The sequence below is a fragment of the Procambarus clarkii genome, chromosome 45 (genome assembly GCF_040958095.1).
Source record: "Procambarus clarkii isolate CNS0578487 chromosome 45, FALCON_Pclarkii_2.0, whole genome shotgun sequence".
NCBI lineage: Eukaryota > Metazoa > Arthropoda > Malacostraca > Decapoda > Cambaridae > Procambarus > Procambarus clarkii.
The window spans coordinates 12,381,643-12,406,584 of record NC_091194.1 but is presented as its reverse complement, the minus strand read 5'-3'; the positions used below and the strand labels follow the sequence as shown (position 1 = coordinate 12,406,584).

The 24,942-nt window shown below is 39.1% G+C and overlaps 1 protein-coding gene across 2 annotated transcripts in view; it reads right to left on the bottom strand.

The window, feature by feature from the left end:
* Positions 1 to 24,942, bottom strand: part of TfIIFalpha (transcription factor IIFalpha) — a 54,612-nt gene that overhangs the window by 760 nt on the left and 28,910 nt on the right. Inside the window, exons 1-11 of one of the 2 annotated variants that reach the window (XM_045760996.2) lie at positions 12,816 to 13,155; positions 11,365 to 11,399; positions 9,679 to 9,813; positions 6,591 to 6,725; positions 5,829 to 5,999; positions 4,199 to 4,317; positions 3,516 to 3,656; positions 2,991 to 3,102; positions 1,641 to 1,867; positions 914 to 992; positions 258 to 392 (exon numbers count right to left, since the gene is read on the bottom strand). In XM_045760996.2, the coding sequence (XP_045616952.2) occupies positions 258 to 392; positions 914 to 992; positions 1,641 to 1,867; positions 2,991 to 3,102; positions 3,516 to 3,656; positions 4,199 to 4,317; positions 5,829 to 5,999; positions 6,591 to 6,725; positions 9,679 to 9,813; positions 11,365 to 11,399; positions 12,816 to 12,833 (1,307 nt within the window). In that variant the 5' untranslated portion in view covers positions 12,834 to 13,155. Of the gene's footprint in view, positions 1 to 257; positions 393 to 913; positions 993 to 1,640; positions 1,868 to 2,990; positions 3,103 to 3,515; positions 3,657 to 4,198; positions 4,318 to 5,828; positions 6,000 to 6,590; positions 6,726 to 9,678; positions 9,814 to 11,364; positions 11,400 to 12,815; positions 13,156 to 24,942 lie in introns of those variants that run through there. The other variant, XM_069301430.1, reaches the window with a different exon arrangement.

Sequence of the window (24,942 nt, the reverse complement as noted above, 5' to 3'; positions counted from 1 at the left end):
GTAAAGATGCTGGAAAGTACTCAATCCAGCCCAAAATGTAGCCAGAGTTTATTTATATAAAATTACTTGGCTTTAAATTTAATTAAAAAATTTGAAAAGGCCGATTAAATTTCCAAGTATTTTGAGAACATAAATGTTTAAGGATGTTAAGATATTTGAACGTTAAAATGTCCTAAGTGATCGGCTGAGAGAATAAAGACACTCCCAAAATTGTGCCAAAGGTAACCCACAGGTGTACATTTGGAAACATTACGCACCTTCCTGGAGAAGCTGCAAGTGTTGAGGACCCTCCTGCACCCATATCAGTACGCTGCTTCTTGGCCACACTTTCAGTAGGATTGGCCTTCAGCTTGCGTTTACCACTAGATCCATCGTCAGATTTACTTTTGTGTCTGAAAATATTAATTGGCAAATTATTATGATAAATGCCTCAGTTAAATATTGTCAGAACAAATGTGGACTTCTTCAAGAGAAAACTAGTTTGTTTTCTTCAAGAAGTGTTTGACCAACCAGGCTGTTGTGGATATATGTGGGCCTGTGGGCCACTCCAAGCACCAGCCTGGTGGACCAAGTTCTTCTACTCCCCCAAGTCAAGCCTGGCCCAAGGCCAGGCTTGACTTGGAGTAGAATAATTCCCAGAACCCCATCCAGGTACAAATATGAACGTGGATGAAGGGGGGAAACAGGTGATTTGCTATCATAATCTACATTTGATTGCTTTCCTTATTATAAGCACTTTGTTTCCCTGAACATTATGACAAAGTAGAGATGATCCCTAATTTCTCACTATATTCACTATATATTCAAGCATTAAATCTAAATATTTTCCTTACAACTTGCATAATAATAATAATAATAATAATAATATAATAAATGGCTAGACAGTGTTGTAATGGTCTTAAAGGTTACTTACGAATCTGAATTCCTGTCCCTCTTCTTCTTCTTATTGCTAGGCTCATCATCACTGGTATCTGAAGACTTGGCTTCTGATTCTGCAATTATATTTAAATATCAACATTAATTATCTTAAGAAACTTTGGTCTTCAGCAAAGAGAGCTTGTGGCTTTGACAACTCCCCTGGATACTCCCCTGGATACAGGATTGCAGTTTCCAGATTGCAGGATCTTATGTTCTGGACACTAAGATCATGGTAGGCATTGAATGACTTCCATAACCACTGCGGACAAGAACATTTTCAAAATCTATCTCGTTCCCACTAGGGAGGCCTGGTCGACGACCGGGTCGCCGGATTCCGGGTCGCTAAGCCCCGGAATCACCTCAAGGTAACCTCCCCCTTTATAAGTGGGAAGCTGATCATTGAGACCGAGGCAAACTGCCTGCTATTTGAAGCGAATCACTCCAGCTCCCTTCGAGAGACATTTAGTAACACTGGGTGCCAGGAACATTCTCAAACAAGCAAAGCACTGCCTCTGACTATCGCAGTCACCACCAGCTATACCGCATCATCAGAATTTCAAGTAGCTCATACCTCCAGATAAGTAATAAGTTCATCAAAATAAAGCACTAGATCAGAATGGCAATAGAGCACTGTTAATTGATAAACAAGTTAAAATTACAATGCTAAAATATATTTCATTTGAAACCAAAATACTTTAAAAGTCAAATAATTACTATCTTACCCTCTTTGTTAGCTTCTGATTTCTTATCCTTCTTCTTCTTTTTCTTCTTCTTTTTATCCTTTTCTTCCTTTTCTTCAGTTTCCTGCTTCTCTTCATTCTCCTTTTCCTTTTCTTTGTCCTTTTCCTCCTCATCTTCCTCGTCAGAATCTAGCAGCTTTTTAAGTGCATCTTCCTGATCCACCCCAGCTAACTCTTTTCTCACAATCTCATCGTTCTCCGCGTCAGAGCTGTGTATAAAAAAAAAAAAATATGCATCCTTTACTCTGTATATAACTATTTGTCAGGTTTAATGAAAAGGCAATTGGGGTAAAGCACAAGATACATGACGGAATGAAACGACAAAAATCTCAAGGAATGAAGTGATCGACAATCCACATTGTTAGAACATGTAAACAAAAAAGATCAAGGATGAGTCCTTCAATTCTCCTTACCAATACACATTTCCAAGTGAAATAATGGAAAAGTGTTCTTTAATACACATCATTAGTGACATGCACAGGTCCTCGGGGTGCCATTGGCACAATCAGAGAACAAAGAACAGAACATAAACATCAGAGGTCCACGGTTGTTCAACATCCTCTCAGTAAGTACAAGAAATATTGCCGGAACAACTGTGGATATCTTCAAGATAACACTAGATAGCTATCTTCAAAAAGTGCCGGACCAACCGGGCTGTGGTGGATATGTGGGCCGCTCCAAGCAACAGCCTGGAGGACCAATCGAGGCCAAGCTTGGGGAGTAGAAGAACCCCAGAACCTTATCAAGCAGGTATCAGTCGAGCAGACAGTGCTTGGAGGTCACAGTCCAAAGGGCACGGGTTAAATTCCTGGCCAAGGCAGAAACACATACACAAGTTCTTTCACATGATGCCTCTGTTCACCAAGCAGTTAAACCTAGACCTGGGAGCTAAACAACTGCTATGGGCTGCATCCTAGGGATGTGTGCACATGATAGATATATGTAGTAGACAGAAGAAAAATAGGTTGGGAGTTAACATACTAAACAACAAAGATTTTGAAATGTGGGGACCAAGAGCTAACAGATTAATCTTCCAGGAACTAATAGTAAATACACACAAGAGGTCAAGAAAGTATTTCTGCTGTTAGTAATACAGTGGTCTATATATTCTTGACTCTCACTTGAGGATCCCGGGTTCTATTCATGGGCGGGATAGAAATGGCTGGGCACCCTCAGGGATGGCATCCCAGGAAATAACCCTCCCTTAGACTCCTTTGAACGTGTATTGCTCTTCCTCATACACCTAACCCCCAGGTTAATATGGAAAGATACCTCATAAACATTAAACTCTACTCAAAGAATGTAGAGTTCTCCACTATTTATCTTACTTACTCTGAGGAATCACTAGATATGTAATCATGCTCAGCACCATCATCAAACTCATCACTTTCTTCTAAGCAATCTTCATCACTCTCTCCATCAAAAGTTTTCTTCTTCTTTCCACCTGCAAAGAAAACAGATTTTTTTAAATAAAATTCATCAATTTCCATGTAGAAATACTGTTATGGGGATATTATAAATAATAATTACACTTTTACAACTAAAAAAAATAAATAAATAAAAAATTAAAAAGGGCATCGAGTATAATTAAAAGCAGGCTTTAATCCTGGCTTTAAGCATAAGTTAGAAATAAATGAACAAGCTTTGTTGAATAAAAACAGGAGGTGCATCACATGAGCCAATAGACCTCTGAGTTTCCGGATTGAAACTGAGATTGCAGTTTCCTGTAATCTTATGTTCTTAAGATCAAACCTCTGGCAGGAGGAGGTCTAAATTACCTACTACAGATACTTACAACTTGCTTTTAAGAGCTAAGTTATTCCTAATAAACTATTCACACAAGTAAAATATACTCACCATGCTGGGATCTGCCTTTGGCCTGAACTTTATTTTTCTTTTTGCCTTTAGCCATGTCATCAGAATCTTCTTCTCTTTCTTCTTCACCTTCAGATTCATCACCATCGGACATCCAGTCATCCAGCTCAGACAGCAACAAACCTGACAAATACCATTATCTTAACACCAGTCTGAAGAGGTGGAGGAAGAGGGCTAAAGGAAAGTAGAAGGAAGAGTAGAAGCAGTAAAATTTACATCCTGAATAAAGACTCACTTTGACTGCTGCTAATATTCACAAATTAATTAAATGCTTAATCAACAGCCAGACAGTTTTGCAAGGCTCTGATTTTTAATATGACTAATCTTAATATTAGAAGTGAAGGAAATATGCCCAACCATCTGTATCCTGCCTGGGGAATCGAATCCCGGATTCTGTTATAAATTGAGAACACAGACTACTGCAATACAGGACCCATAATGAACTGTATAAAGTGTGGGATTATTGCCGAGTTACACACTAAATTTGTCTTTAAACAGCTGATTACGCTGTGCTTACTATTTACTGTCACTTTCAAGACCCAAAATACAGTTAACCAATATCCCTGTGGTCTGCTACCCCTAACAAGGCCTTGGGAGACAGTCAAAACACAAAATTATTAATCAAAATTGTAAACTAATGAAGCCAGTGGTTATAAATATCTTACTCTTGCCGGCAGAGCCCTTCTTCTTCGTGACCTCTTCATCGCCATCTGGTACTTCGTCCCCATCTTTCTTGAGCTTCTTCTGATACATTACAGAAAAGTAATTCATAATTTTGTCACGCCTGAAAAAAAATATACCATTAGATATATAACACAAATAAAAGTTATAGCACAGGTCTTTGTCCAAAAGATGACACAAGACAGGTGATGCAAAAAAATACAAAATAAAGATAACCTATAATCATCACAAGACTGTTCAGTGGTTCTGAACACTTTTGATTTTAAATTAACGTTATAGAAAAGACTGAATTTATTTTACCTTTCCTGGAAACAAATGCTAAAGTTATTCAATATTTACATAACACTACTCAAAGTTTAAGTAACAACTTCTCTATATCAACCCATACAGTAGGAAATGAGGCATTTCGAAAGCATATCCAAAAACAAGGCATTATTTAAATTTGTGATTCAATACAGGTTCAATAACTGAATTGGCCAGTCCACCTTAATCTATTATAGTGTGTCTCCAAACCAAGATTTCACAAGACACAGCTTTTAAAATGAATAAAACTGTAATTTAAAGCCCAATTAAATTAGACAAAAATATCATGAATCGCAAACTTTTCCAAGTCACACACGAAAATAATTTTCTAAATCACAAAAACCTCACAACTTTTAAAGTCAAACTCTATATTAACCCAATTACCAAATTGTTTAACCAAGTTGCCACCAGGCACTTCCTAGCCAGTTCCCGAACTTCATGAAATTTATTGGTATAGTATATGTAACACTGCATTATATTTATCTAACCTTAGTCATTTGTAACTAGTGCATTTTTAACTATTAAAATACAGGGTCTCTCTTAAATTTAAAACTGTTGATGTAACTAACAAAGTAAACCAAAACTCTGCACACAAAACATGTGTGGTGTCTCCACTGTCTTGCAACTCAACCCTATAATTAACTTTTTTTTTTTTTTTTAGATCAGATCACTACCACTATTATCCTTGAACAAAGTTTGATGTACTGTGACCATGTTTTTTATTTTGTATGCTACTGTTGTTTGCTGTTGTATGTATGTTTTGTATGTATGTTTGCTGTTGTTCAGGACACAATCATCTCTGGGGGATGATGAGCTATGTTCATCTTACAGTTCATCTTTCACTTTTGCAAACAGAGTGGTAGACGGTTGGAACAAATTAGGTGGGAGGATAAAACCGTCAGTAGTATATGTAACATTATGTTATATGACACCACAAGCATAGCTCTCATCCTGTAACTTCTCTTAGGTAATTACACACACACAAACTGTACATTGGTACAGTTTGTACATAGTACATTGTACATTGGTATTTTAAATTTAAAAATATAAGTGCATGAAACAGGTTCTATCAACTGCAATGGCTTTCAGGAAGTGGGCACACTAACATGAGCAATGTGCCACACATTTTCCTTACAGATGTAGGTATGCATTAATGAGACCGCCTTTGCTTTGTGGTTGTTCAAATAATGAGATCTAAAACCCATCAAATTTGACAGTATCATTGCCAACAACTTCACATTCAGAAATTGAATTTTAACTATTCAAAACAATAGCGAACTGACATAAACGCCAACCAATATTCACACATACCTTTCAAATTCCTTTTCGGCTTCCTCTGCATTGAGGTACTTATAGCGCTGAATAAGCTTGAAGTTATACCATTCTTCAACTGGATATGCTTCAAAAGCACCATCCTTACCCTGCATAAACACGTACCATGAAGAATTTTCCGACACTCCGCCCTCACGAATACCCTTGAATCTGTGGAATATATATATATATATACAGTATATATCAAATAATGTTTAGACTTCAAACATCTTATAAATAAGTACTGATGAACCCCAAGGATATTTTTACCATTAAAGCTGAAAGGAATTTTGGGATGATGGTTCATAGCTTAATACCTCAACCCCCCCCCCCCTCCATGAAGCTAATTGTACCATAAAGTAGCATATGGTGGGGTGATCACCACATTCCTATCCTGAAATACAGTACAGTATATTAATTTAACACTTTCATCCGGGCATGACGCAATGCTGCATCATCCGTTTACTGTTGGTAGTCTTGGGGATGACGCAATGCTGCGTCGTCCACTAAAATAATATCGTCCACTAAAATAATCACCAAAAATCAGGTTTTTATCCGATTTTTGGGGGACTGGTTTTAAAATGTGCGCCTATCGTGATGGAGCAACCTCAGTGCAGCAGGTAACTGTCAACAAGCCGAATGATATTGATATTTTGATATCAACAACTATTGATATTTTGAACATCATGCATACACCTACTGTGGATTAACAGCTGCTAATACGGCAGTTCTTAATAATGAAAGTAGAATACGTGTACTTACTTTTTGCCATTCTTTCCGGCAATACTAAGGATCCATGGTTGATCCTCAGGTTTGTACTTCTTCACATTAATCCCATATTTCTTTCGTCTTGCTTCTTCTCTCTGCTCACGTCCAAACTCTGAACCAGCTCCAAATCTAAAAGCAAAGCAATAGACTTGGCTAAATAAGATAAGACAATACCATTGGCTATTGTTACTAAGGAAACTGAGAAAATACACAGAATCATCCAAAATGGAAAATGTTAATATCTTTAGCCCTTTATGTTATTTTCATAGGCAATTTTTTGAAGGGATATTCTGCAAATATATTCAGATGAAAATTCTGATTTACAGGGATATTCTGATACTCCTGCATGGGCCCTAAGCCTCTGGCTGGCCCAATAAGCGTTACTTGATCTGTTTTACTTAGGCAGTGTATGAGTATTTATGACTCGTATGTTCGCTTCGGCAAGATTATGCCCAATGTGTTCAACAACTTCGGCTCTGTTGAATCTTAGTTGAAATATTATTGGGTTTGTAATTCTGCACTGTGTTAGATAAAGTTCCAGTGATTTGTCTGGCATGTCTCCACAGTGTTGATGTCCTCATTTTCTAGAACCTGTAAGCCTATTTCCATTGCACATGGGTATCCAAGCCTTATGTGATGTAAGTGCACTTCTGTTTTACTGCTCCCTCTCCCTGTCATTTAAATAAGTGGTCACAGTCGTGACCAGCCCGCGGTCATGTGCGGTCACAGTGTAAACGCTCATGGATATTGCGAAGTTGTGCTCAACTGTTACAATTATACAGTGCATTTGCGTGTTGGGGAAATGCCAGAGGCGGTCTGCCTCAGTGATAGACAATCGTGCACTAGGACTGATGATTATGAGTGAGGATGACTTTCAAGTATAAGGTGATACCAGGCCGTACCACGTTGCAATGTCCAGAAAGATATGGCATAGTTTTCATAGACAGTGAGACAGTGATAGTGAAGATGACATGAAAAACTAACAGAAAAATTGCTGGGATCCATAAAAGGAGAAACCCGTGGTGCAAACTCCCAGGAACTCTCAACCGGCAACCCTACCCAGCAGGACGCAAGACACGCAGATTAATAGATACAATAAACACCACCATGGGACGATTGTAATGTAGATGTAATTATTCCCTTGCAAAAGAAAAAAAGTATGTATGAAATAGGAGAGCTGAGGGCAACATATGATGGTATAATTAGAAAATTACCCACAGAAAACACTCTACATGTATATTGTGATAGGGATGGGAAGGCAGGATGTGGAGTCTTGATCACTACTGTTATTGGACACCGCTTAACTGACAATGTCTCTTCAACACAGGCTGAACTCCAAGGTGTATTAGTAGGATTACAGGAAGTAGTCAAATGTGGTAAAAATACCAGCTTCTTTATTGACAGTAGTGGAGCGTTAGCCATTAAATAGCAGATGCCCGGTATACCAGAATATTGTGAGAGTGTAGAGAGAAGGTTAAGAAATTAGAAAAAACTGGGTATAAAGTAAGATTCATGTGGATCCCTCCATATGTGGGAATACTGTCGAATGAGGTAGTTGATGAGAGAGCGAAGAGAGCCACAGAAAAAAACTCTTGTTGATGTTATATGCCAGATAACCCTTGAAACAAATAAAAACAACAATCAAGATGATCCAAAAGGGTGAAGAAATTGTAAAGAGAATGGCAATGGTGGACAGTACAGTAGTAACACACTTAAGAATTAATTCAATAATAAATACAAATTCATCCTTCACCTAAGGTAAGGGAAAGTTTTCTTGTAAGGATTCAACTTACATGAATTAGGATACAAATATATTTGTATCCTAATCCAATACAGTGTTGATATCAATGAAATAGATAAGGCGTGTAAATCACGTATGCTGCATGCCCACACCTTAGAACATTATGTACTAGAGTGTCAACTTATCGATAACTATAGAAATAAGGAAATAAGTAACGTACCACATCAAATTGTTTGGATTTGTGATAATGGTATGATAGACAGTATAATTCGGAGCTACAAGAATTTTACCCCAAGAGTGTAACACTTATATGTGGTGCTTACTATATTAACCTGCAATGTTAATGGTATTCTCGTATTGTGATTTGTGTATTTGCACTTACTGAATTTGTGCGCCCCTTGAGGGACTTGAAGTAGAGGGAGGTAGAAATAGCCTAAGCTACTATAATCCTTTGAGTAGCTTAGTTACTCCAAGTTACAGCCCCACTCCTGTGCCAGGTAAGTCCACTACGGGCTCACCATAGCCCGTACTACTTGGAACTTTTTGTTCCCAGTAGCTGAATCTTAAACAACATCTAATCCTTTGAGATGTATTTTTTCTTGTTTCAATAAACACACTTGAACTTGAAATAAGTGGTTCGTAGTTGCGTAAATTCTTGTATCAACCTGCAGATCCTGATGTTGATATTGCAATTGTAGTTACTGATAAAATGGAGGAAACTTTAGATATGAAAATACTTTTATGAAAAACTATAGTACTGTACTCAGAATTTCAAATTGCAATAGTAACAATATACAATTGTGTACAGTTAAATTGTACACAGGCTTTTTTGGCAAAGCTCATTTTCTAATTGTCATAATTGTATTGTGTACTGTATATCGTTAGGTTGCAGTCGATCTTGTAATCCATTGGCGACCTTTCTTGAAAAAGTTATTACAGTATTTACAAAGCATACAGGAAATATATAAATGTAATGATAAGTTTGTAAAACACATCATGCAGAGTCAAAAGAAAGTGATAAAATAGTAAAATGAACGGTATCTGGAGAGATTATGTGGCAGAAAGACAAATATAGTACATTATTTCTCTTGATTCTATACACAGAGGTCCTATGTAAGGTCATGTGAATGAATGGTAAGATATTTCTCATCAGAACTGGAATCCAGTAGTATATTAAGTATATACTTAACGAGAAAAAATTTGGATATTGTTGGTGTAAAACAGTGGATTTAAACATGTTAGAAGATGTGAAAGTTAGATTTTGGGAATTTAGGATGGTTTGGAGACAATTCTTATAGAAGGATAAGCACCCATGTGAGAACTGAGTTTTGGGCCACTTACTTGGGCATCTCTTCCTCTTGGCTTTTGAATTCCTTCAAATTATTCTCTCGTTCCATCTTTGTATGGGTCCAGGACTTGAAGTCAACACCAAGGGCTGCATGAAACCGCATCATGTTGTACTTTCTCTTGTATGCTCTAAAAAGCCAAATGTACAAATTAATCTTAATTTAGCACCAATTTCCCCCACCAAAAATGTGCCAAAACACTTATGCAAATCCTTGTTAGTTGCAGAGGCAGAGATAAGGAATGGACACCCAACCTAAAAAAGTATTGGTCACCTTAAGTTGTACAGTACAAAATAAAATCCTATAACAGACTAATAGGAAGACTTATGAGCCAACTGTGCCCAAAGACAGGAAGGTGGGGCCTGACAGCTGAGTGGACAGCGCTTTAGATTTGTAGTTCTGAGGTTTCGGGTTCGATCCCCGGTGGGCAGTTTTTTCACTCTGATGCCTCTGCTCACCAAGCAGTAAATAGGTACCTGGGAGTTAGACAGCTGCTACGGGCTGCAGCATCCTGGGGGTGTGTACATTGATGTACAATCTGAAAAAGGAGGGCTGGTCGAGAACCGGGCCACGGGGACGCCAAGCCTTGAAATCATCTCAAGATTGGTTCATATGGGGCCCCCTGATAAGGAAGCAAATAGTATTCCAAAAAAAGTGTCGAATACCAGGACAATACATACATTGATGTACACTCTGAAAAACTACAAACAGTAGATTAAAGCTCTCATCTGACTGTTTTTCTATAACTGATTTTTTTCTATGATTTGGAAAACATAAGACACAGGAGGTAAACCAAACCTCCCAGACATATGGGAAAAACTAAACTATCAATCCCAGGAACCTATAACCCCACAGTGACAGATTAGATGTGAGAGAAAGGCACATGATATGCACTCAAAAAATCCAGCAAATAGATTTTTTGCTGGATCCAGATCAGCAAAAGATCACACAAACAAAACAAAGACCAACTGAGTAACTTTACTTTAGCATAACAAACCAAGAAGTAGTCTTGGTTTGAGACTTCAAGTTGGGGGTTTTCTCAGCTGGTCTGAATGTTCTTGAGTTTAAGAGGACAAAATGCTCTTGAGTTGAAGTAAAGTACTTCTGCAAAAGTACAGTCTGCACACTCAAAGACTGTGTGCTTGCATCTCTGACTCAGTGAATAAATAAGCCAGCATTTTCTTTACAAAGACTTTACGAGGCCTTGACTAATATTGTCAAATATTAGAGGGACTCCCGGTTTGCCTCCTGCCTCGTCACCAGAGGCACTGTACTGTAAATGTTTATGTTCAACTCAATAGCATTTTGACTTCTTAAACACAAGAGCATTCAGACCAGCTGAGAAAATCCCAACAGCCACTGGTGGTATTTGGACCTTGCAATCAGCATCAGACCACTTCAGCAAAGTTGAAGCTGATTGTCTTATCAGAGATGCACAAATAAATTAGGGACCAGTCTGATGTGAACAGTGCAGTAATTTATTAAACTAAACTAACCAGAATGTATTTGGAAAATATCCCTACAAAACATATATTAGTTGAGCCACATTCTTATTATTTTCAGTTTAATTAAAAGGCTGTAAACGTTTCTGTACATCTTAAGACAAATTACAGGTATTATGCAGTTATTAATTTTATGTATGAAGTTGGTTTTTTCTATTAAAGTCTTATACTGTACTTACTTTGGTACTTTGACGACATATTCAGTCACAGTGCCCTGAAAAAAATATGTACGTATATTAAATGATTATTCTACACAAATTACAGGCAGCAGCACCTCGGATTAACATCCGAGGACAGATGTTCAAAATGAAAATAAAAAATGGCAATGGTGAAAATTTTTATTTATCAGAAGAGGAAAAAAGATAGAATATTTGAAGCAAGTCTTATTACGATATAAGGTAAATGGAACATACTATACTTTAAAGCTATATGTTGAAATTAAGTGTCGAAATCCAGGGCTGGAATTCTCAACAAAAGATTAAAGTAAAAAATTAAACATATACTTGTTTAAACCTATTTATATAAAAAAAGGGAAAATATACACTAATGACCTGTTACAGAGCAAGCAGAAAATTGAGAAAATCCAAAGATATGCCCTTTCATATATAAGATATGCCACAAAACTAATACCCGAGAAACGATATTCATCCTGAGAAAAGACCAAAAGAACTATCATAAATCTGATAGCCTTTGAACTGAAAAGGACCAAAAAGGCAATATGATCACAAAATACAAGAGTGCCGTATTCTGTGCTAGATGTGTGACATGCCCTAGTTGCCTGGGTGGAACTTTTGGAATATTAATGTAATGTGGTCAACAGAGTAAGAATCAAAAAGGCCCAAAAGTTGTCATCACTACCCTTAAACAAACCTACCCACCTAATTAATCGTATCTTAAACGTATCTTTAGGTACTGTATGTACTAGCTCTATCTATAAATCCAACATTATGTTTGTAACTCTGCATCTATGCATGTACTTTTCCTGAGTGAAATATTATTATGTTATCCTAACTGTTTTAATTTTAAGTAATCTATCTAAACATATTTATCTTAATCTATCTAAACTTATTTATCTCAATCTAATCTATCTAAACTTATTTATCTCAATCTAATCTATCTAAACTTATTTATCTTAATCTAACCTATCTTAAATTTTTCCTATCACATCTTAACCTATTCTAACCCAACCAATGCTAGCCTAACTTAAGCCTATTCTAATTTAACCAAACCCTAACTTATTAGGGTTTATAATTTTCGTTAAGATACCCTAACTTATCTTAACGAAAATTAATATTGGTTGAGAAAACTCAACCAATCCTAGCCTAACCCCTCCTAACTTAAGTCTATTATAATTTAACCTAACCTAACGTATCCTAGCGCAAAGAAAACTAATATTTCTAAGTATTAAAAGTAAAAAAAAAATGTATATATCTACACATATAAGGCTAATACGCGGAAAGTGATGGCCAAGGCCAAAAAAACACAATGAACTCTACGCTGTGCTGTGTTCACAGAGCTGTGTAGAGCTGTGCTCACAGCTGCTCGCAGCGTTACGCAGTCATAGCTGTGCAAGGTGTGCTCACACAGCTAAGGCTGCTTGCTTACACCACAAGGAAATCCCCTGCCTCACCTGCGAAGAACCAGACATGGTGCTCGGTAGTCAACACTCGTCACTGGGAGATGAACTGCTGTTGGGTGTTGATATTAAGGGCGACAACGTCACTGGCGTCCAGGAGCCTCTTAGAGCGAGCAGCGGGGGACACTGAGGAACAACACGGTCTGTTTTCCTAATGAAAAATTCACAAGTGTCTGAACAAATGTTGACCCAGCCATACACTGGATAAGACGACTGCGTTTCTGTCCGTCCTGGGCCGTTATATAGTCGATCGTGGTGAGATGTGATTGATAAAAATTAAGTCACCCGTGAGGTGGCACGGGCATGAATAGCCCGTAATGAGATGAGGTTGTTGTTGTTCTTGTTTCAGATTTAGCGACTCAGAACGAAGTGGCCATGTAGCACGGGCTATGGTGAGCCCATAATTGAGTTCGGTTATTCGCGATAACTTTGTTACTGTGATGCCTCCTTGAGATGAGGGAGGCGCGGGCAAGGTATTATATGTACTAGCATATAATAATTATATGTTTATAATTATATGTTTAGATAGATTACTTAGATATTTAGATGATTAGATAGATTATATATAGCATATAATTATATGTTTAGATAGATTACTTAAAATTAAAACGGTTAGGATAACATAATAATATTTTACTCAGGAAAAGTACATACATAGATGCAGTTACAAACATAATGTTGGATTTATAGATAGAGCTAGTATATATAATACCTTGCGGAAGGCCGATAATTGCAAATAACATTCGTCTTCATCTTGAAAAACATAAATTAATAAATGATTCACAACATGATTTTACAAATGGTTGTTCATGTTTATCAATTTGCTATCATTTTATTCCAGCATAGTTGAGGTGGTTGATAGTGATAAGGTTTGTGATGTTGTATACCTTGACTTTAGCAAAGTTTTTGATACAGTGCCACATGAAAGACTGATTAAAAAGTCTTTTTTATCTTTAAATCTTTATCTTTCTATAAAAAGATAACATAAGAACAAAGGTAACTGCAGAAGGCCTATTGGCCCATACGAGTCATCTCCTATTTATAACCACCCAATCCCACTCATATACATGTCCAACCCATGCTTGAAACAATCGAGGGAACCCACCTCCACAATGTTACGCGGCAATTGGTTCCACAAATCAACAACCCTGTTACTGAACCAGTATTTACCCAAGTCTTTCCTAAATCTAAACTTATCCAATTTATACCCATTGTTTCGTGTTCTGTCTTGTGTTGATACTTTTAATACCCTATTAATATCCCCTTTGTTATGTCCATTCATCCACTTGTAATTCTCTATCACCCCTAACTCTTCGCCTTTCCAGTGAATGCAATTTAAATCTTTCTTCATATGAAAGATTTCTAATTTGGGGAATTATCATTTTATTCCAGCATAGTTGAGGTAGTTGATAGTGGTAAGAATTGTGATGTTGTGTACCTTGACTTTAGCAAAGCTTTTGATACAGTGCCGCATGAAAGACTGATTAAAAAAATAGAGGCTCATGGTATTGGGGGTTCTATATTAAGCTGGATTAGCATGGATTAGCATTAGGGCATGGCTATTCCAAAGGAAACTATATATACTATATATACTGACTATATACTAACTCTATATAGCATATATATAGAGAGAGAGAGAGTTAGTATAAATGGGGTTAAGTCTGAGTGGGATGATGTTGTTAGTGGAGTACCTCAGGGCTCTGTCCTGGGACCTCTGTTGTTTATAATATATATAAATGATTTAGATTCAGGTTTGAACATAAGAACCATTTGACCATTTCAAAACCCTATTTAGATCAACTTGAAGTGATAGTGAGTCTTCTTCCGTGTTAATTTCCCTGCCGATTTTTGTATCATCTGCAAATTTGCAGATGTTGCTACTCAACACGGAAGAAGACTCACTATCACTTCAAGTTGATCTAAATAGGGTTTTGAAATGGTCAAAGGATTGGCAGATGCAGTTTAATGCTGATAAATGTAAAGTTTAAACGATTCTTCGCGGCAGGGGATCGTATTCCAGGGACCTGCCCGAAACGCTACGCGTACTAGTGGCTGTACAAGAATGTAACAACTCTTGTATATATCTCAAAAAAAAAAAAAAAAAAAAAGTTTTGAGGCTAGGTAATGATGATAGAGTTACAAGATACGAGCTTGATGGTGTTGAGATTGCAAAGTCGGATTGCGAAAGGAATCTGGGAGTTGTGATTAGTAAGAATTTAAAACAAAAGGATCAATGCCTGAATGTTCGTAATAAGGAAAATAGGACACTGGGATTTATTAATCGAAACGTTAGTAACAAGTAACAAGGTGTGGTTCTTCAGCTATATCTTGCTCTGGTTAGGCCCCATTTAGATTATGCAGTTCAGTTTTGGTCGCCGTACTATAGAATGGATATAAATTCACTTGAACGTGTCCAACGTAGGATGACTAAGTTAATTCCCCAAATTAGATATCTTTCATATGAAGAAAGATTGACAAAGCTTAACTTGCATTCACTGGAAAGGCGAAGAGATAGGGGTGACATGATAGAGGTTTACAAGTGGATGAATGGATATAACAAAGGGGATATTAATAGGGTATTAAAAGTATCAACACAAGACAGACCACGAAATGGGAATAAATTGGATAAGTTTAGATTTAGGAAAGACTTGGGAAAATACTGGCTCGGTAACAGGGTTGTTGATTTGTGGAACCAATTACCGCGTAACGTGGTGGAGGTGGGGTCCCTCGATTGTCTCAAGCGTGGGTTGGACATGTTTATGAGTGGGATTGGGTGGTTATTGATAGGAGCTGCCTCGTATGGGCCAATAGTGCCTTCTGCAGTTACCTTGTTCGTATGTTCTAAGGGGATATAAATAGGGTATTAAAAGTATCAACACAAGACAGAACATGAAACAATGGGTATAAATTGGATAAATTTAGATTTAGGAAAGACTTGGGTAAATACTGGTTCGGTAACAGGGTTGTTGATTTGTGGAACCAATTACCGCGTAACGTGGTGGAGATGGGTCCCTCGATTGTTTCAAGCGCGGGTTGGACATGTATATGAGTGGGATTGGGTGGTTATAGATAGGAGCTGCCTCGTATGGGCCAATAGGCCTTCTGCAGTTGCCTTTGTTCTTATAAACATACCTACTTAAACACATAACAAAGTTAGAGAAGATTCAGCGGTATGCCACCAGACTAGTCCCGGAACTGAGAAGTATAAGCTACGAGGAAAGGCTAGGGAACAGGAGCCCCGCTCCTGTGCCAGGTAAGTTCCACTACGGGCTCATCATAGCCCGTGCTACTAGCGCCGCTCCTGTGCCAGGTAAGTTACGGGCTCACCATAGCCCGTGCTACTTGCCCCGCTCCTGTGCCAGGTATGTTACGGGCTCACCATAGACCGTGCTACTTGCCCCGCTCCTGTGCCAGGTAAGTTACGGGCTCACCATAGCCCGTGCTACTAGCCCCGCTCCTGTGCCAGGTAAGTTACGGGCTCACCATAGCCCGTGCTACTAGCCCCGCTCCTGTGCCAGGTAAGTTACGGGCTCACCATAGCCCGTGCTACTTGCCTCGCTCCTGTGCCAGGTAAGTTACGGGCTCACCATAGCCCGTGCTGCTTGGAACTTGTTCCGAGTAGCTGAATATATAACAACAACAACGGCTAGGAAAGCTGAACCTCACGTCCCTGGAAAACAGAAGAGTAAGGGGAGACATGATAACCACCTATAAAATTCTCAGGGGAATTCTGAGAATTTTTAAATTCAAACTCTTAGGCACCGGTGAAACACTAACAAGGAGACAGGTGGAGACTTAGTACCCAGATGAGCCACAGAGACATTAGAAAGAATTTTTTCAGTGTCAGGGTAGTTAACAAATGGAATGCATTAAGCAGTGATGTGGTGGAGGCTGACTCCATACACAGTTTCAAACGTAGATATTATAGAGCCCAATAGGCTCATGAATCTATGTACCAGTTGATGGAGGGTTGAGAGGCGGGACCGAGTAAAAAGCTCAACACCGGCAAGCACAGCTACGTAAGTACAACTAGGTGAGCACACATCGATGGTTCATCCAATAAAATCAGCAGACTTCTAGACGTTACTACTGCTCGGCTTAGACTCGGTTACACGATTGATGAAGATTAAGCCACCCAAGAGGTGGCACGGGCATGAATAGCCCGTAAGTGGTGGCCCTTTCGAGCCATTACCAGTATCAAAAGATGATACTGGAGATCTGTGGAGGCGCAACTGCACCCTGCGTGACGGGAGATGTCTCCCGGACCAAGTGGTGACCAAATGGTGTCGGTTACACGTATCTCTGGAAATTCTTATTATCCTCATTAACTGCTGATGTAGACCTGACCAAATGTAAACTGTCAACAAAATTATTCGCACACCCTCCGTCACTATGTGATGGAGTGCGAAAAGATACGTGAATTCAGAGACAAATCTATAACCAATGTTCCAGCAATGTGTAAATATTTAATTCAAAATGATCTGCTACCAGAAATCTTAGCTAAATATTCCCAGTTTGCTAACTGTAGGTAGTAACTGAGTGATTGTAACCTATCCACCGCTGCCCACTGGATGGGGGACGGTGTGCAGGACAAACATATCAATTGTGACACTAGCTCTCCACATATGTCAGTTGCTTAATTTAGAACCTGTACTTGAGGTCGATCTCGAACCCATTGTTGATGTGACGACTTATATTGAATTTTGTAACTAGCTCATCAAGATTGTAACTTGCTTAGCTAAATGAATTGTGGGGTTCACTCCCTGAGCCCATTATGTGCCTCTGTAACCCTTTCCACTACCGCCCACAAGATGAGTATGAGGTATAGAATAAATGAACTAAACTAACTATGGACTCTCACAAACACAGTGTACCTTCTTGTATATACAGTATATAAATAAATAAATAAAACTTAGGGCTTATCAAAGAAAACGGGTATAACAGAGTTAGTCAGTCAATTTAGTCAATTATTTACGGGCTATTCATGCCCGTGCCACCTCTTGGGTAGCTTAATCTTCATCAATGAATCAGTCAATTATAAAGATGAAAATAATCTCTGTGTCGGACAAAGACTCACTTGCCATTTGACCGAAAGACTTTTAATGGAATCTTAGTAAGTCACTATAGAACATAAAAAATATCTAGATTAGTATGTAGGTGGTTTAAACAGGATAGACACTCGTTAGAATTACTAGACCCAGTTCATAAATATATTTTCTAAACAGCAATAAAATACACTGCATGTTCTTTAATGAACTAACCTAAGAACGGGCTGGTATTCTCGAGAACTCTAATAAGGAGGAGGAGCAGGAAATAAATACATCAGGAGAGAGGGAAAGGCAACACGTGATACAGTTGTTTGCTACACAGAGGCTATAGAAGTAAAAGATCCTGAGACAGCAAGCGACTTAAGGATGCTAAGCAAGGAACTTCAGAGGCGCTGGAGATTGATTGATTGATGAAGATTAAGCCACCCAAAAGGTGGCACGAGCATGAATAGCCCGTAAGTGGTGGCTCTTTTAAGCCATTACCAGTATCAAGAGCTGATACTGGAGATCTGTGGAGGTGCGAATGCACCCTGCATGACGGGAGATGTCTCCCTTGTGAATGTGTTAAGATGAAGATGAAGCCACCCAATAGGTGGCACGGGCATGAATAGCTCGTAAGTGGTGGCCTTTTTGAGCTATCAACAGTATCAATAGATGATACTGGAGATCTGTGGAGGTGCGACTGCACCCTGCGTGACGGGAGATGTCTCCCGGACCAAATGGTGACCAGATGATGGCGCTGGAGACCTAATGAGAAATTCATAAATATCTAAGTTGGGATGTAAATCACCCTCTTGAGGATTTACATCCCCAGGAGGGTGGCTATGAGTTCCTGGTTGCAAAGCTGCTCTGGCTATGAGGGGTGATTGCAGCCTTACCACGGTGATTTACACATGCAAGAGAGCGTGAGAGTGGGGGGGCGGCGTGCCTGATTGGCGAGCGGAGCGAGAAATGGGGTGGTTGCATTACCATGGTGATTTACCAGTACATGCGGGTGTATGGGAGAGTGTGGCGGCGGTACAAGGGCAGTGATTGCGGCGGCGCACCATAGGCTACCGCAGGAGGTGTGAACACTGCCCCACAACAAGCTATTTCCGCGGTGGGTGGGCCGGCAGTGTTGGCGGGAGACCGCCCTCACCTCTCACTATCACCTCTTGTCACTGTTCTCTCTCACTCCTCTAACACCCACTCTACCATTGCTCTAATACTGCTCTATAAAATAAATATGCATTATACGCCTCTACTTAAATACTAAGAATACATTGCTTAACAACTGAATTATTTAAATTCTTATTTTAAGCACACTCTTAATATGGTTGTTTTGTACCCGGAAGTGATAATATCTATTTTGTATAGTAGGGAAGTAGGAATACTTATTTTGACCTGGAGATGGCAATACTTGTTTTGTATACGGAAGTGGCAATAATAATTTATCATTATTATTTAAAGTTCCAGTTCTAAAGTTTCCAGCTCAGTCCATTTAAAGTTTTCAGCTCTATCTAAGTTTTTTAGTATCGTTGAAGGTGTTCATCTTCAATTACTCGGTGAGAAGCTGAGGTTTATAATGGTGGTCCAAGATGGGTTGTCAGGCCACTGTCAGTTATAACTTATATAAGGAAAATGGACGTAAACGTCTCGCTGTTTTGGCGCCAAATTTTTGTTGCATTGTATGTAGGTGTTTACATATATGTTGCTTTTGATATATGTGCATGTTTATGTAAGTTATTATCACAAGAATGTGTTAAGTCTAGGATGGTAACATAGCCTTATTGTATTCATAATTAATTAATTAATTTCAATTACCGTTGTGGGAAACAGGAAGTCTATATTTAGGCTTATATCGAGGTCCCTCTTAGGTCGAACTACTGACCTTTCCCAGATGCACTCCACAACAGCTGCTTGACTCCAAGGATGGAGAGCGGCAGCAGGTGTAAGGAAACCTGCCCGAACGCCTCGCATTGCCCAGGAATTAAACCCAGGCCCTTTACAAGGATGCGTCCCACAACAGTTGACTATCTCCTGGATAGCTTCAATGCAGATAATTAGATGTGCCTGTTAATCCCAGTTAACTTATCCCTAATAAACTTCACTTTCCAGGAAGTTCTACATTAGTCATAGGTCCACTAATTATAATTAACATTTTCTTCCCAAGTGTACAACTAATTACAGTTAATATCTCTTCACAACCTGCTAGATGTTCCTTTTTTTCCAGTCATCTCCCGTCACGCAGGGTGCAGTCTCACCTCCACAGATCTCCAGTATCAGCTCTTGATACTGGTAATGGCTCAAAAGGGCCACCACTTACGGGCTATTCATGCCCGTGCCACCTTTTGGGTGGCTTAATCTTCATCAATCAATCAATCAATCAGCTAGATGTTGGTCAGTCTGGTCAAGGTGAGAAGCTTATAATGAACAAATCCACAAGGGCTGTGACGAGGATTATCGCTGCCTTAATCGACTGAGCTACGACATGGAAGCATCATCATGGAAGACATGATGCATCACGCTATTGTGATTTCTATGTGTAAGATTGTAATATAAACCGTTGACATCAGATCATAGTCAGCCACAGACGTTATAGCCCTGCTCCCCGTTACAGTCCACTACGGGGTCACCATAGCCCGTGCTACTTGCAACTTCTTGTTCAGAGTAGCTGAATTTAAAACGACAAACAGATCGTAGTCAGGTCTCTAGTTTTCCCAATGAGGTCCTCACCCACCTCCTTCAAGAACTTAAGTGCACATTTACTACAGGCGCCCAGAGTCTGAGAGCCTATCGGCACGAACCTGTAACAACGTTCTAGGTCTCTGTACTTGTTGGTTTTCTGGGTCTCTCTGAAGGTGGCCGCCCCGCCTCCCTCCGCTGTGCTGTAAGGTAGATAGGTATCAGCCAATGTTGACGCTCACGTGTAGTCCCACACGACCTGTTTACCTTCCCCTCCACGGCTGCAGGGTGACTCCATCTGGGCGTTTTTGGCTGTTGTTAGGTCTGCACAACTGAGGTTCCCTTTGTGCTGGACACCCAGCTGAAGCCAAACTTATCTTGATGATGTCATTGACTGCTTCATGTCTGGCAATCTTTCCCTGTGTCTTACGACAGATGAGACCATGGCTGCCGTATTGGTCTGCCCGTGCATGGCCGCAAATACACCGGTGCTCGGTGGAGATAGGGGCGGCAAGGCGCAGGGCAACACCAATACTTGAAAAACATAAATTAATAATTGAGTCGCAACATGGTTTTATAAATGGCCGTTCATGTTTAACAAATTTGTTATCTTTTTATTCTAGCATTGTTGAGGCAGTTGATAGTGGTAAGGATTGCGATGTTGTATACCTTGACTTTAGCAAAGCTTTTGATACAGTGCCACATGAAAGACTGATTAAAAAAATAGAGTCTCATGGTATTGGGGGTGCTATATTAAGCTGGATTAGGGCATGGCTATACCAAAGGAAACAGAGAGTTAGTATAAATGGAATCAAGTCAGAGTGGGAAAATGTTGTAAGTGGAGTGCCTCAAGGCTCTGTCCTGGGACCTCTGTTGTTTATAATATATATAAATGATTTAGATTCAGGTTTGAGTAGCAACATTTGCAAATTTGCCGATGATACGAAAATCGGTAGGGAAATTAATTCGGAGGAGGACTCACTATCACTTCAAGTTGATCTAGATAGGGTTTTGAAATGGTCAAAGGATTGGCAGATGCAGTTTAATGCTGATAAATGTAAAGTTCTGAGGTTAGGTAATGATGATAGAGTTACAAGATACGAGCTAGATGGTGTTGTGATTGCGAAGTCGGATTGCGAAAGGGATCTGGGAGTTATGATTAGTAAGAATTTAAAACAAAAGGATCAATGCATAAATGTTCGTAATAAGGCAAATCGGACACTTGGATTTATTAATCGCAGCGTTAGTAACAAGACACCTGGTGTGGTTCTCAAGCTATATCTTGCTCTAGTTAGGCCCCATTTAGATTATGCAGTTCAGTTTTGGTCGCCATATTATAGAATGGATATAAATTCACTTGAACGTGTCCAGCGTAGGATGACTAAGTTAATTCCCCAAATTAGAAATCTTTCATATGAAGAAAGATTAACAAAGCTTAAGTTGCATTCACTGGAAAGGCGAAGAGTTAGGGGTGACATGATAGAGGTTTACAAGTGGATGAATGGACATAACCGGGGGGATATTAATAGGGTATTAAAAGTATCAACACAGGACAGAACACGAAACAATGGATATAAATTGGATAAGTTTAGATTTAGGAAAGACTTGGGTAAATACTGGTTCAGTAACAGGGTTGTTGATTTGTGGAACCAATTGCCGCGTAACATTGTGGAGGTGGGGTCCCTCGATTGTTTCAAGCACGGGTTGGACAAGTATATGAGTGGGATTGGGTGGTTATAGAATAGGAGCTGCCTCGTATGGGCCAATAGGCCTTCTGCAGTTACCTTTGTTCTTATGTTCTTATGTTCTTACTTAGGGCCCGATGGTCCAGCGGGTGCCCAAGGCGGAATTAGGGACTGCCAATAGGAAGGGGGAGAGAGAGAGTGTGTACACCCCTAAAATGAAGTACACATAGTAACTATGTGGTCGATAGTACAAATACGTCGCGATGGAGCAAAAGCAAGTAAAGTTTTGCAGTATTTAATTTGGACAAACTGGAAAGGTTTTTGTGGGCACCGACCTGTGAGATTTATATTTATTTAATTTATATGAATTTATATAGAATTTATATTTACGTTAATTTATATATTTCGATAGCAATTTGTATGATGTTAAGTGGACTGTATTTTTAGGGCATGGCTATACCAAAGGAAACAGAGAGTTAGTATAAATGGAATCAAGTCAGAGTGGGAAAATGTTGTAAGTGGAGTGCCTCAAGGCTCTGTCCTGGGACCTCTGTTGTTTATAATATATATAAATGATTTAGATTCAGGTTTGAGTAGCAACATTTGCAAATTTGCCGATGATACGAAAATCGGTAGGGAAATTAATTCGGAGGAGGACTCACTATCACTTCAAGTTGATCTAGATAGGGTTTTGAAATGGTCAAAGGATTGGCAGATGCAGTTTAATGCTGATAAATGTAAAGTTCTGAGGTTAGGTAATGATGATAGAGTTACAAGATACGAGCTAGATGGTGTTGTGATTGCGAAGTCGGATTGCGAAAGGGATCTGGGAGTTATGATTAGTAAGAATTTAAAACAAAAGGATCAATGCATAAATGTTCGTAATAAGGCAAATCGGACACTTGGATTTATTAATCGCAGCGTTAGTAACAAGACACCTGGTGTGGTTCTCAAGCTATATCTTGCTCTAGTTAGGCCCCATTTAGATTATGCAGTTCAGTTTTGGTCGCCATATTATAGAATGGATATAAATTCACTTGAACGTGTCCAGCGTAGGATGACTAAGTTAATTCCCCAAATTAGAAATCTTTCATATGAAGAAAGATTAACAAAGCTTAAGTTGCATTCACTGGAAAGGCGAAGAGTTAGGGGTGACATGATAGAGGTTTACAAGTGGATGAATGGACATAACCGGGGGGATATTGGTAGGGTATTAAAAGTATCAACACAGGACAGAACACGAAACAATGGGTATAAATTGGATAAGTTTAGATTTAGGAAAGACTTGGGTAAATACTGGTTCAGTAACAGGGTTGTTGATTTGTGGAACCAATTGCCGCGTAACATTGTGGAGGTGGGGTCCCTCGATTGTTTCAAGCACGGGTTGGACAAGTATATGAGTGGGATTGGGTGGTTATAGAATAGGAGCTGCCTCGTATGGGCCAATAGGCCTTCTGCAGTTACCTTTGTTCTTATGTTCTTATGTTCTTATGTATTTCTGCAATAATCTCACAATTCGATCCATACACATTAGGGGGGGTTTATATTAAATTTATATATATATGCAGTCAATCAAACTACAGTATTAAACTACATATATTAGTATACACTGAAGAGGTTCCTTATCTTATTATACAACAGGCTTAGTCCAACAGGTATAACTGGGATGTAGACACCAAATTATCCTCATTTGAGGCAGCTTCATCACCCAGTAACTGATATACCAAGCTTGCTTCCTCTTCTTGTTCCTGTCAAAGGGCGCTAGCTGTAAAGTCAGAATCCTAATATATGACAAGTATATCAGAGAAAACACTGTATAATGATTCAGATAAGGACCAAGGCTTAATTACCTTTTGTATGAGGCGAGTTCGCATTCTAACCGGTTTGCCCAATATCTACCTAACATTAATGGCCAAAAATGATTAGATAAACGGGTTTCGGTAGAACACTTCCCTTGATTATTGTTGACAGCGTGTTAAGAACATAAGAACATAAGAACAAAGGTAACTGCAGAAGGCCTATTGGCCCATACGAGGCAGCTCCTATTCTATAACCACCCAATCCCACTCATATACTTGTCCAACCCGTGCTTGAAACAATCGAGGGACCCCACCTCCACAATGTTACGCGGCAATTGGTTCCACAAATCAACAACCCTGTTACTGAACCAGTATTTACCCAAGTCTTTCCTAAATCTAAACTTATCCAATTTATACCCATTGTTTCGTGTTCTGTCCTGTGTTGATACTTTTAATACCCTACCAATATCCCCCCGGTTATGTCCATTCATCCACTTGTAAACCTCTATCATGTCACCCCTAACTCTTCGCCTTTCCAGTGAATGCAACTTAAGCTTTGTTAATCTTTCTTCATATGAAAGATTTCTAATTTGGGGAATTAACTTAGTCATCCTACGCTGGACACGTTCAAATGAATTTATATCCATTCTATAATATGGCGACCAAAACTGAACTGCATAATCTAAATGGGGCCTAACTAGAGCAAGATATAGCTTGAGAACCACACCAGGTGTCTTGTTACTAACGCTGCGATTAATAAATCCAAGTGTCCGATTTGCCTTATTACGAACATTTATGCATTGATCCTTTTGTTTTAAATTCTTACTAATCATAACTCCCAGATCCCTTTCGCAATCCGACTTCGCAATCACAACACCATCTAGCTCGTATCTTGTAACTCTATCATCATTACCTAACCTCAGAA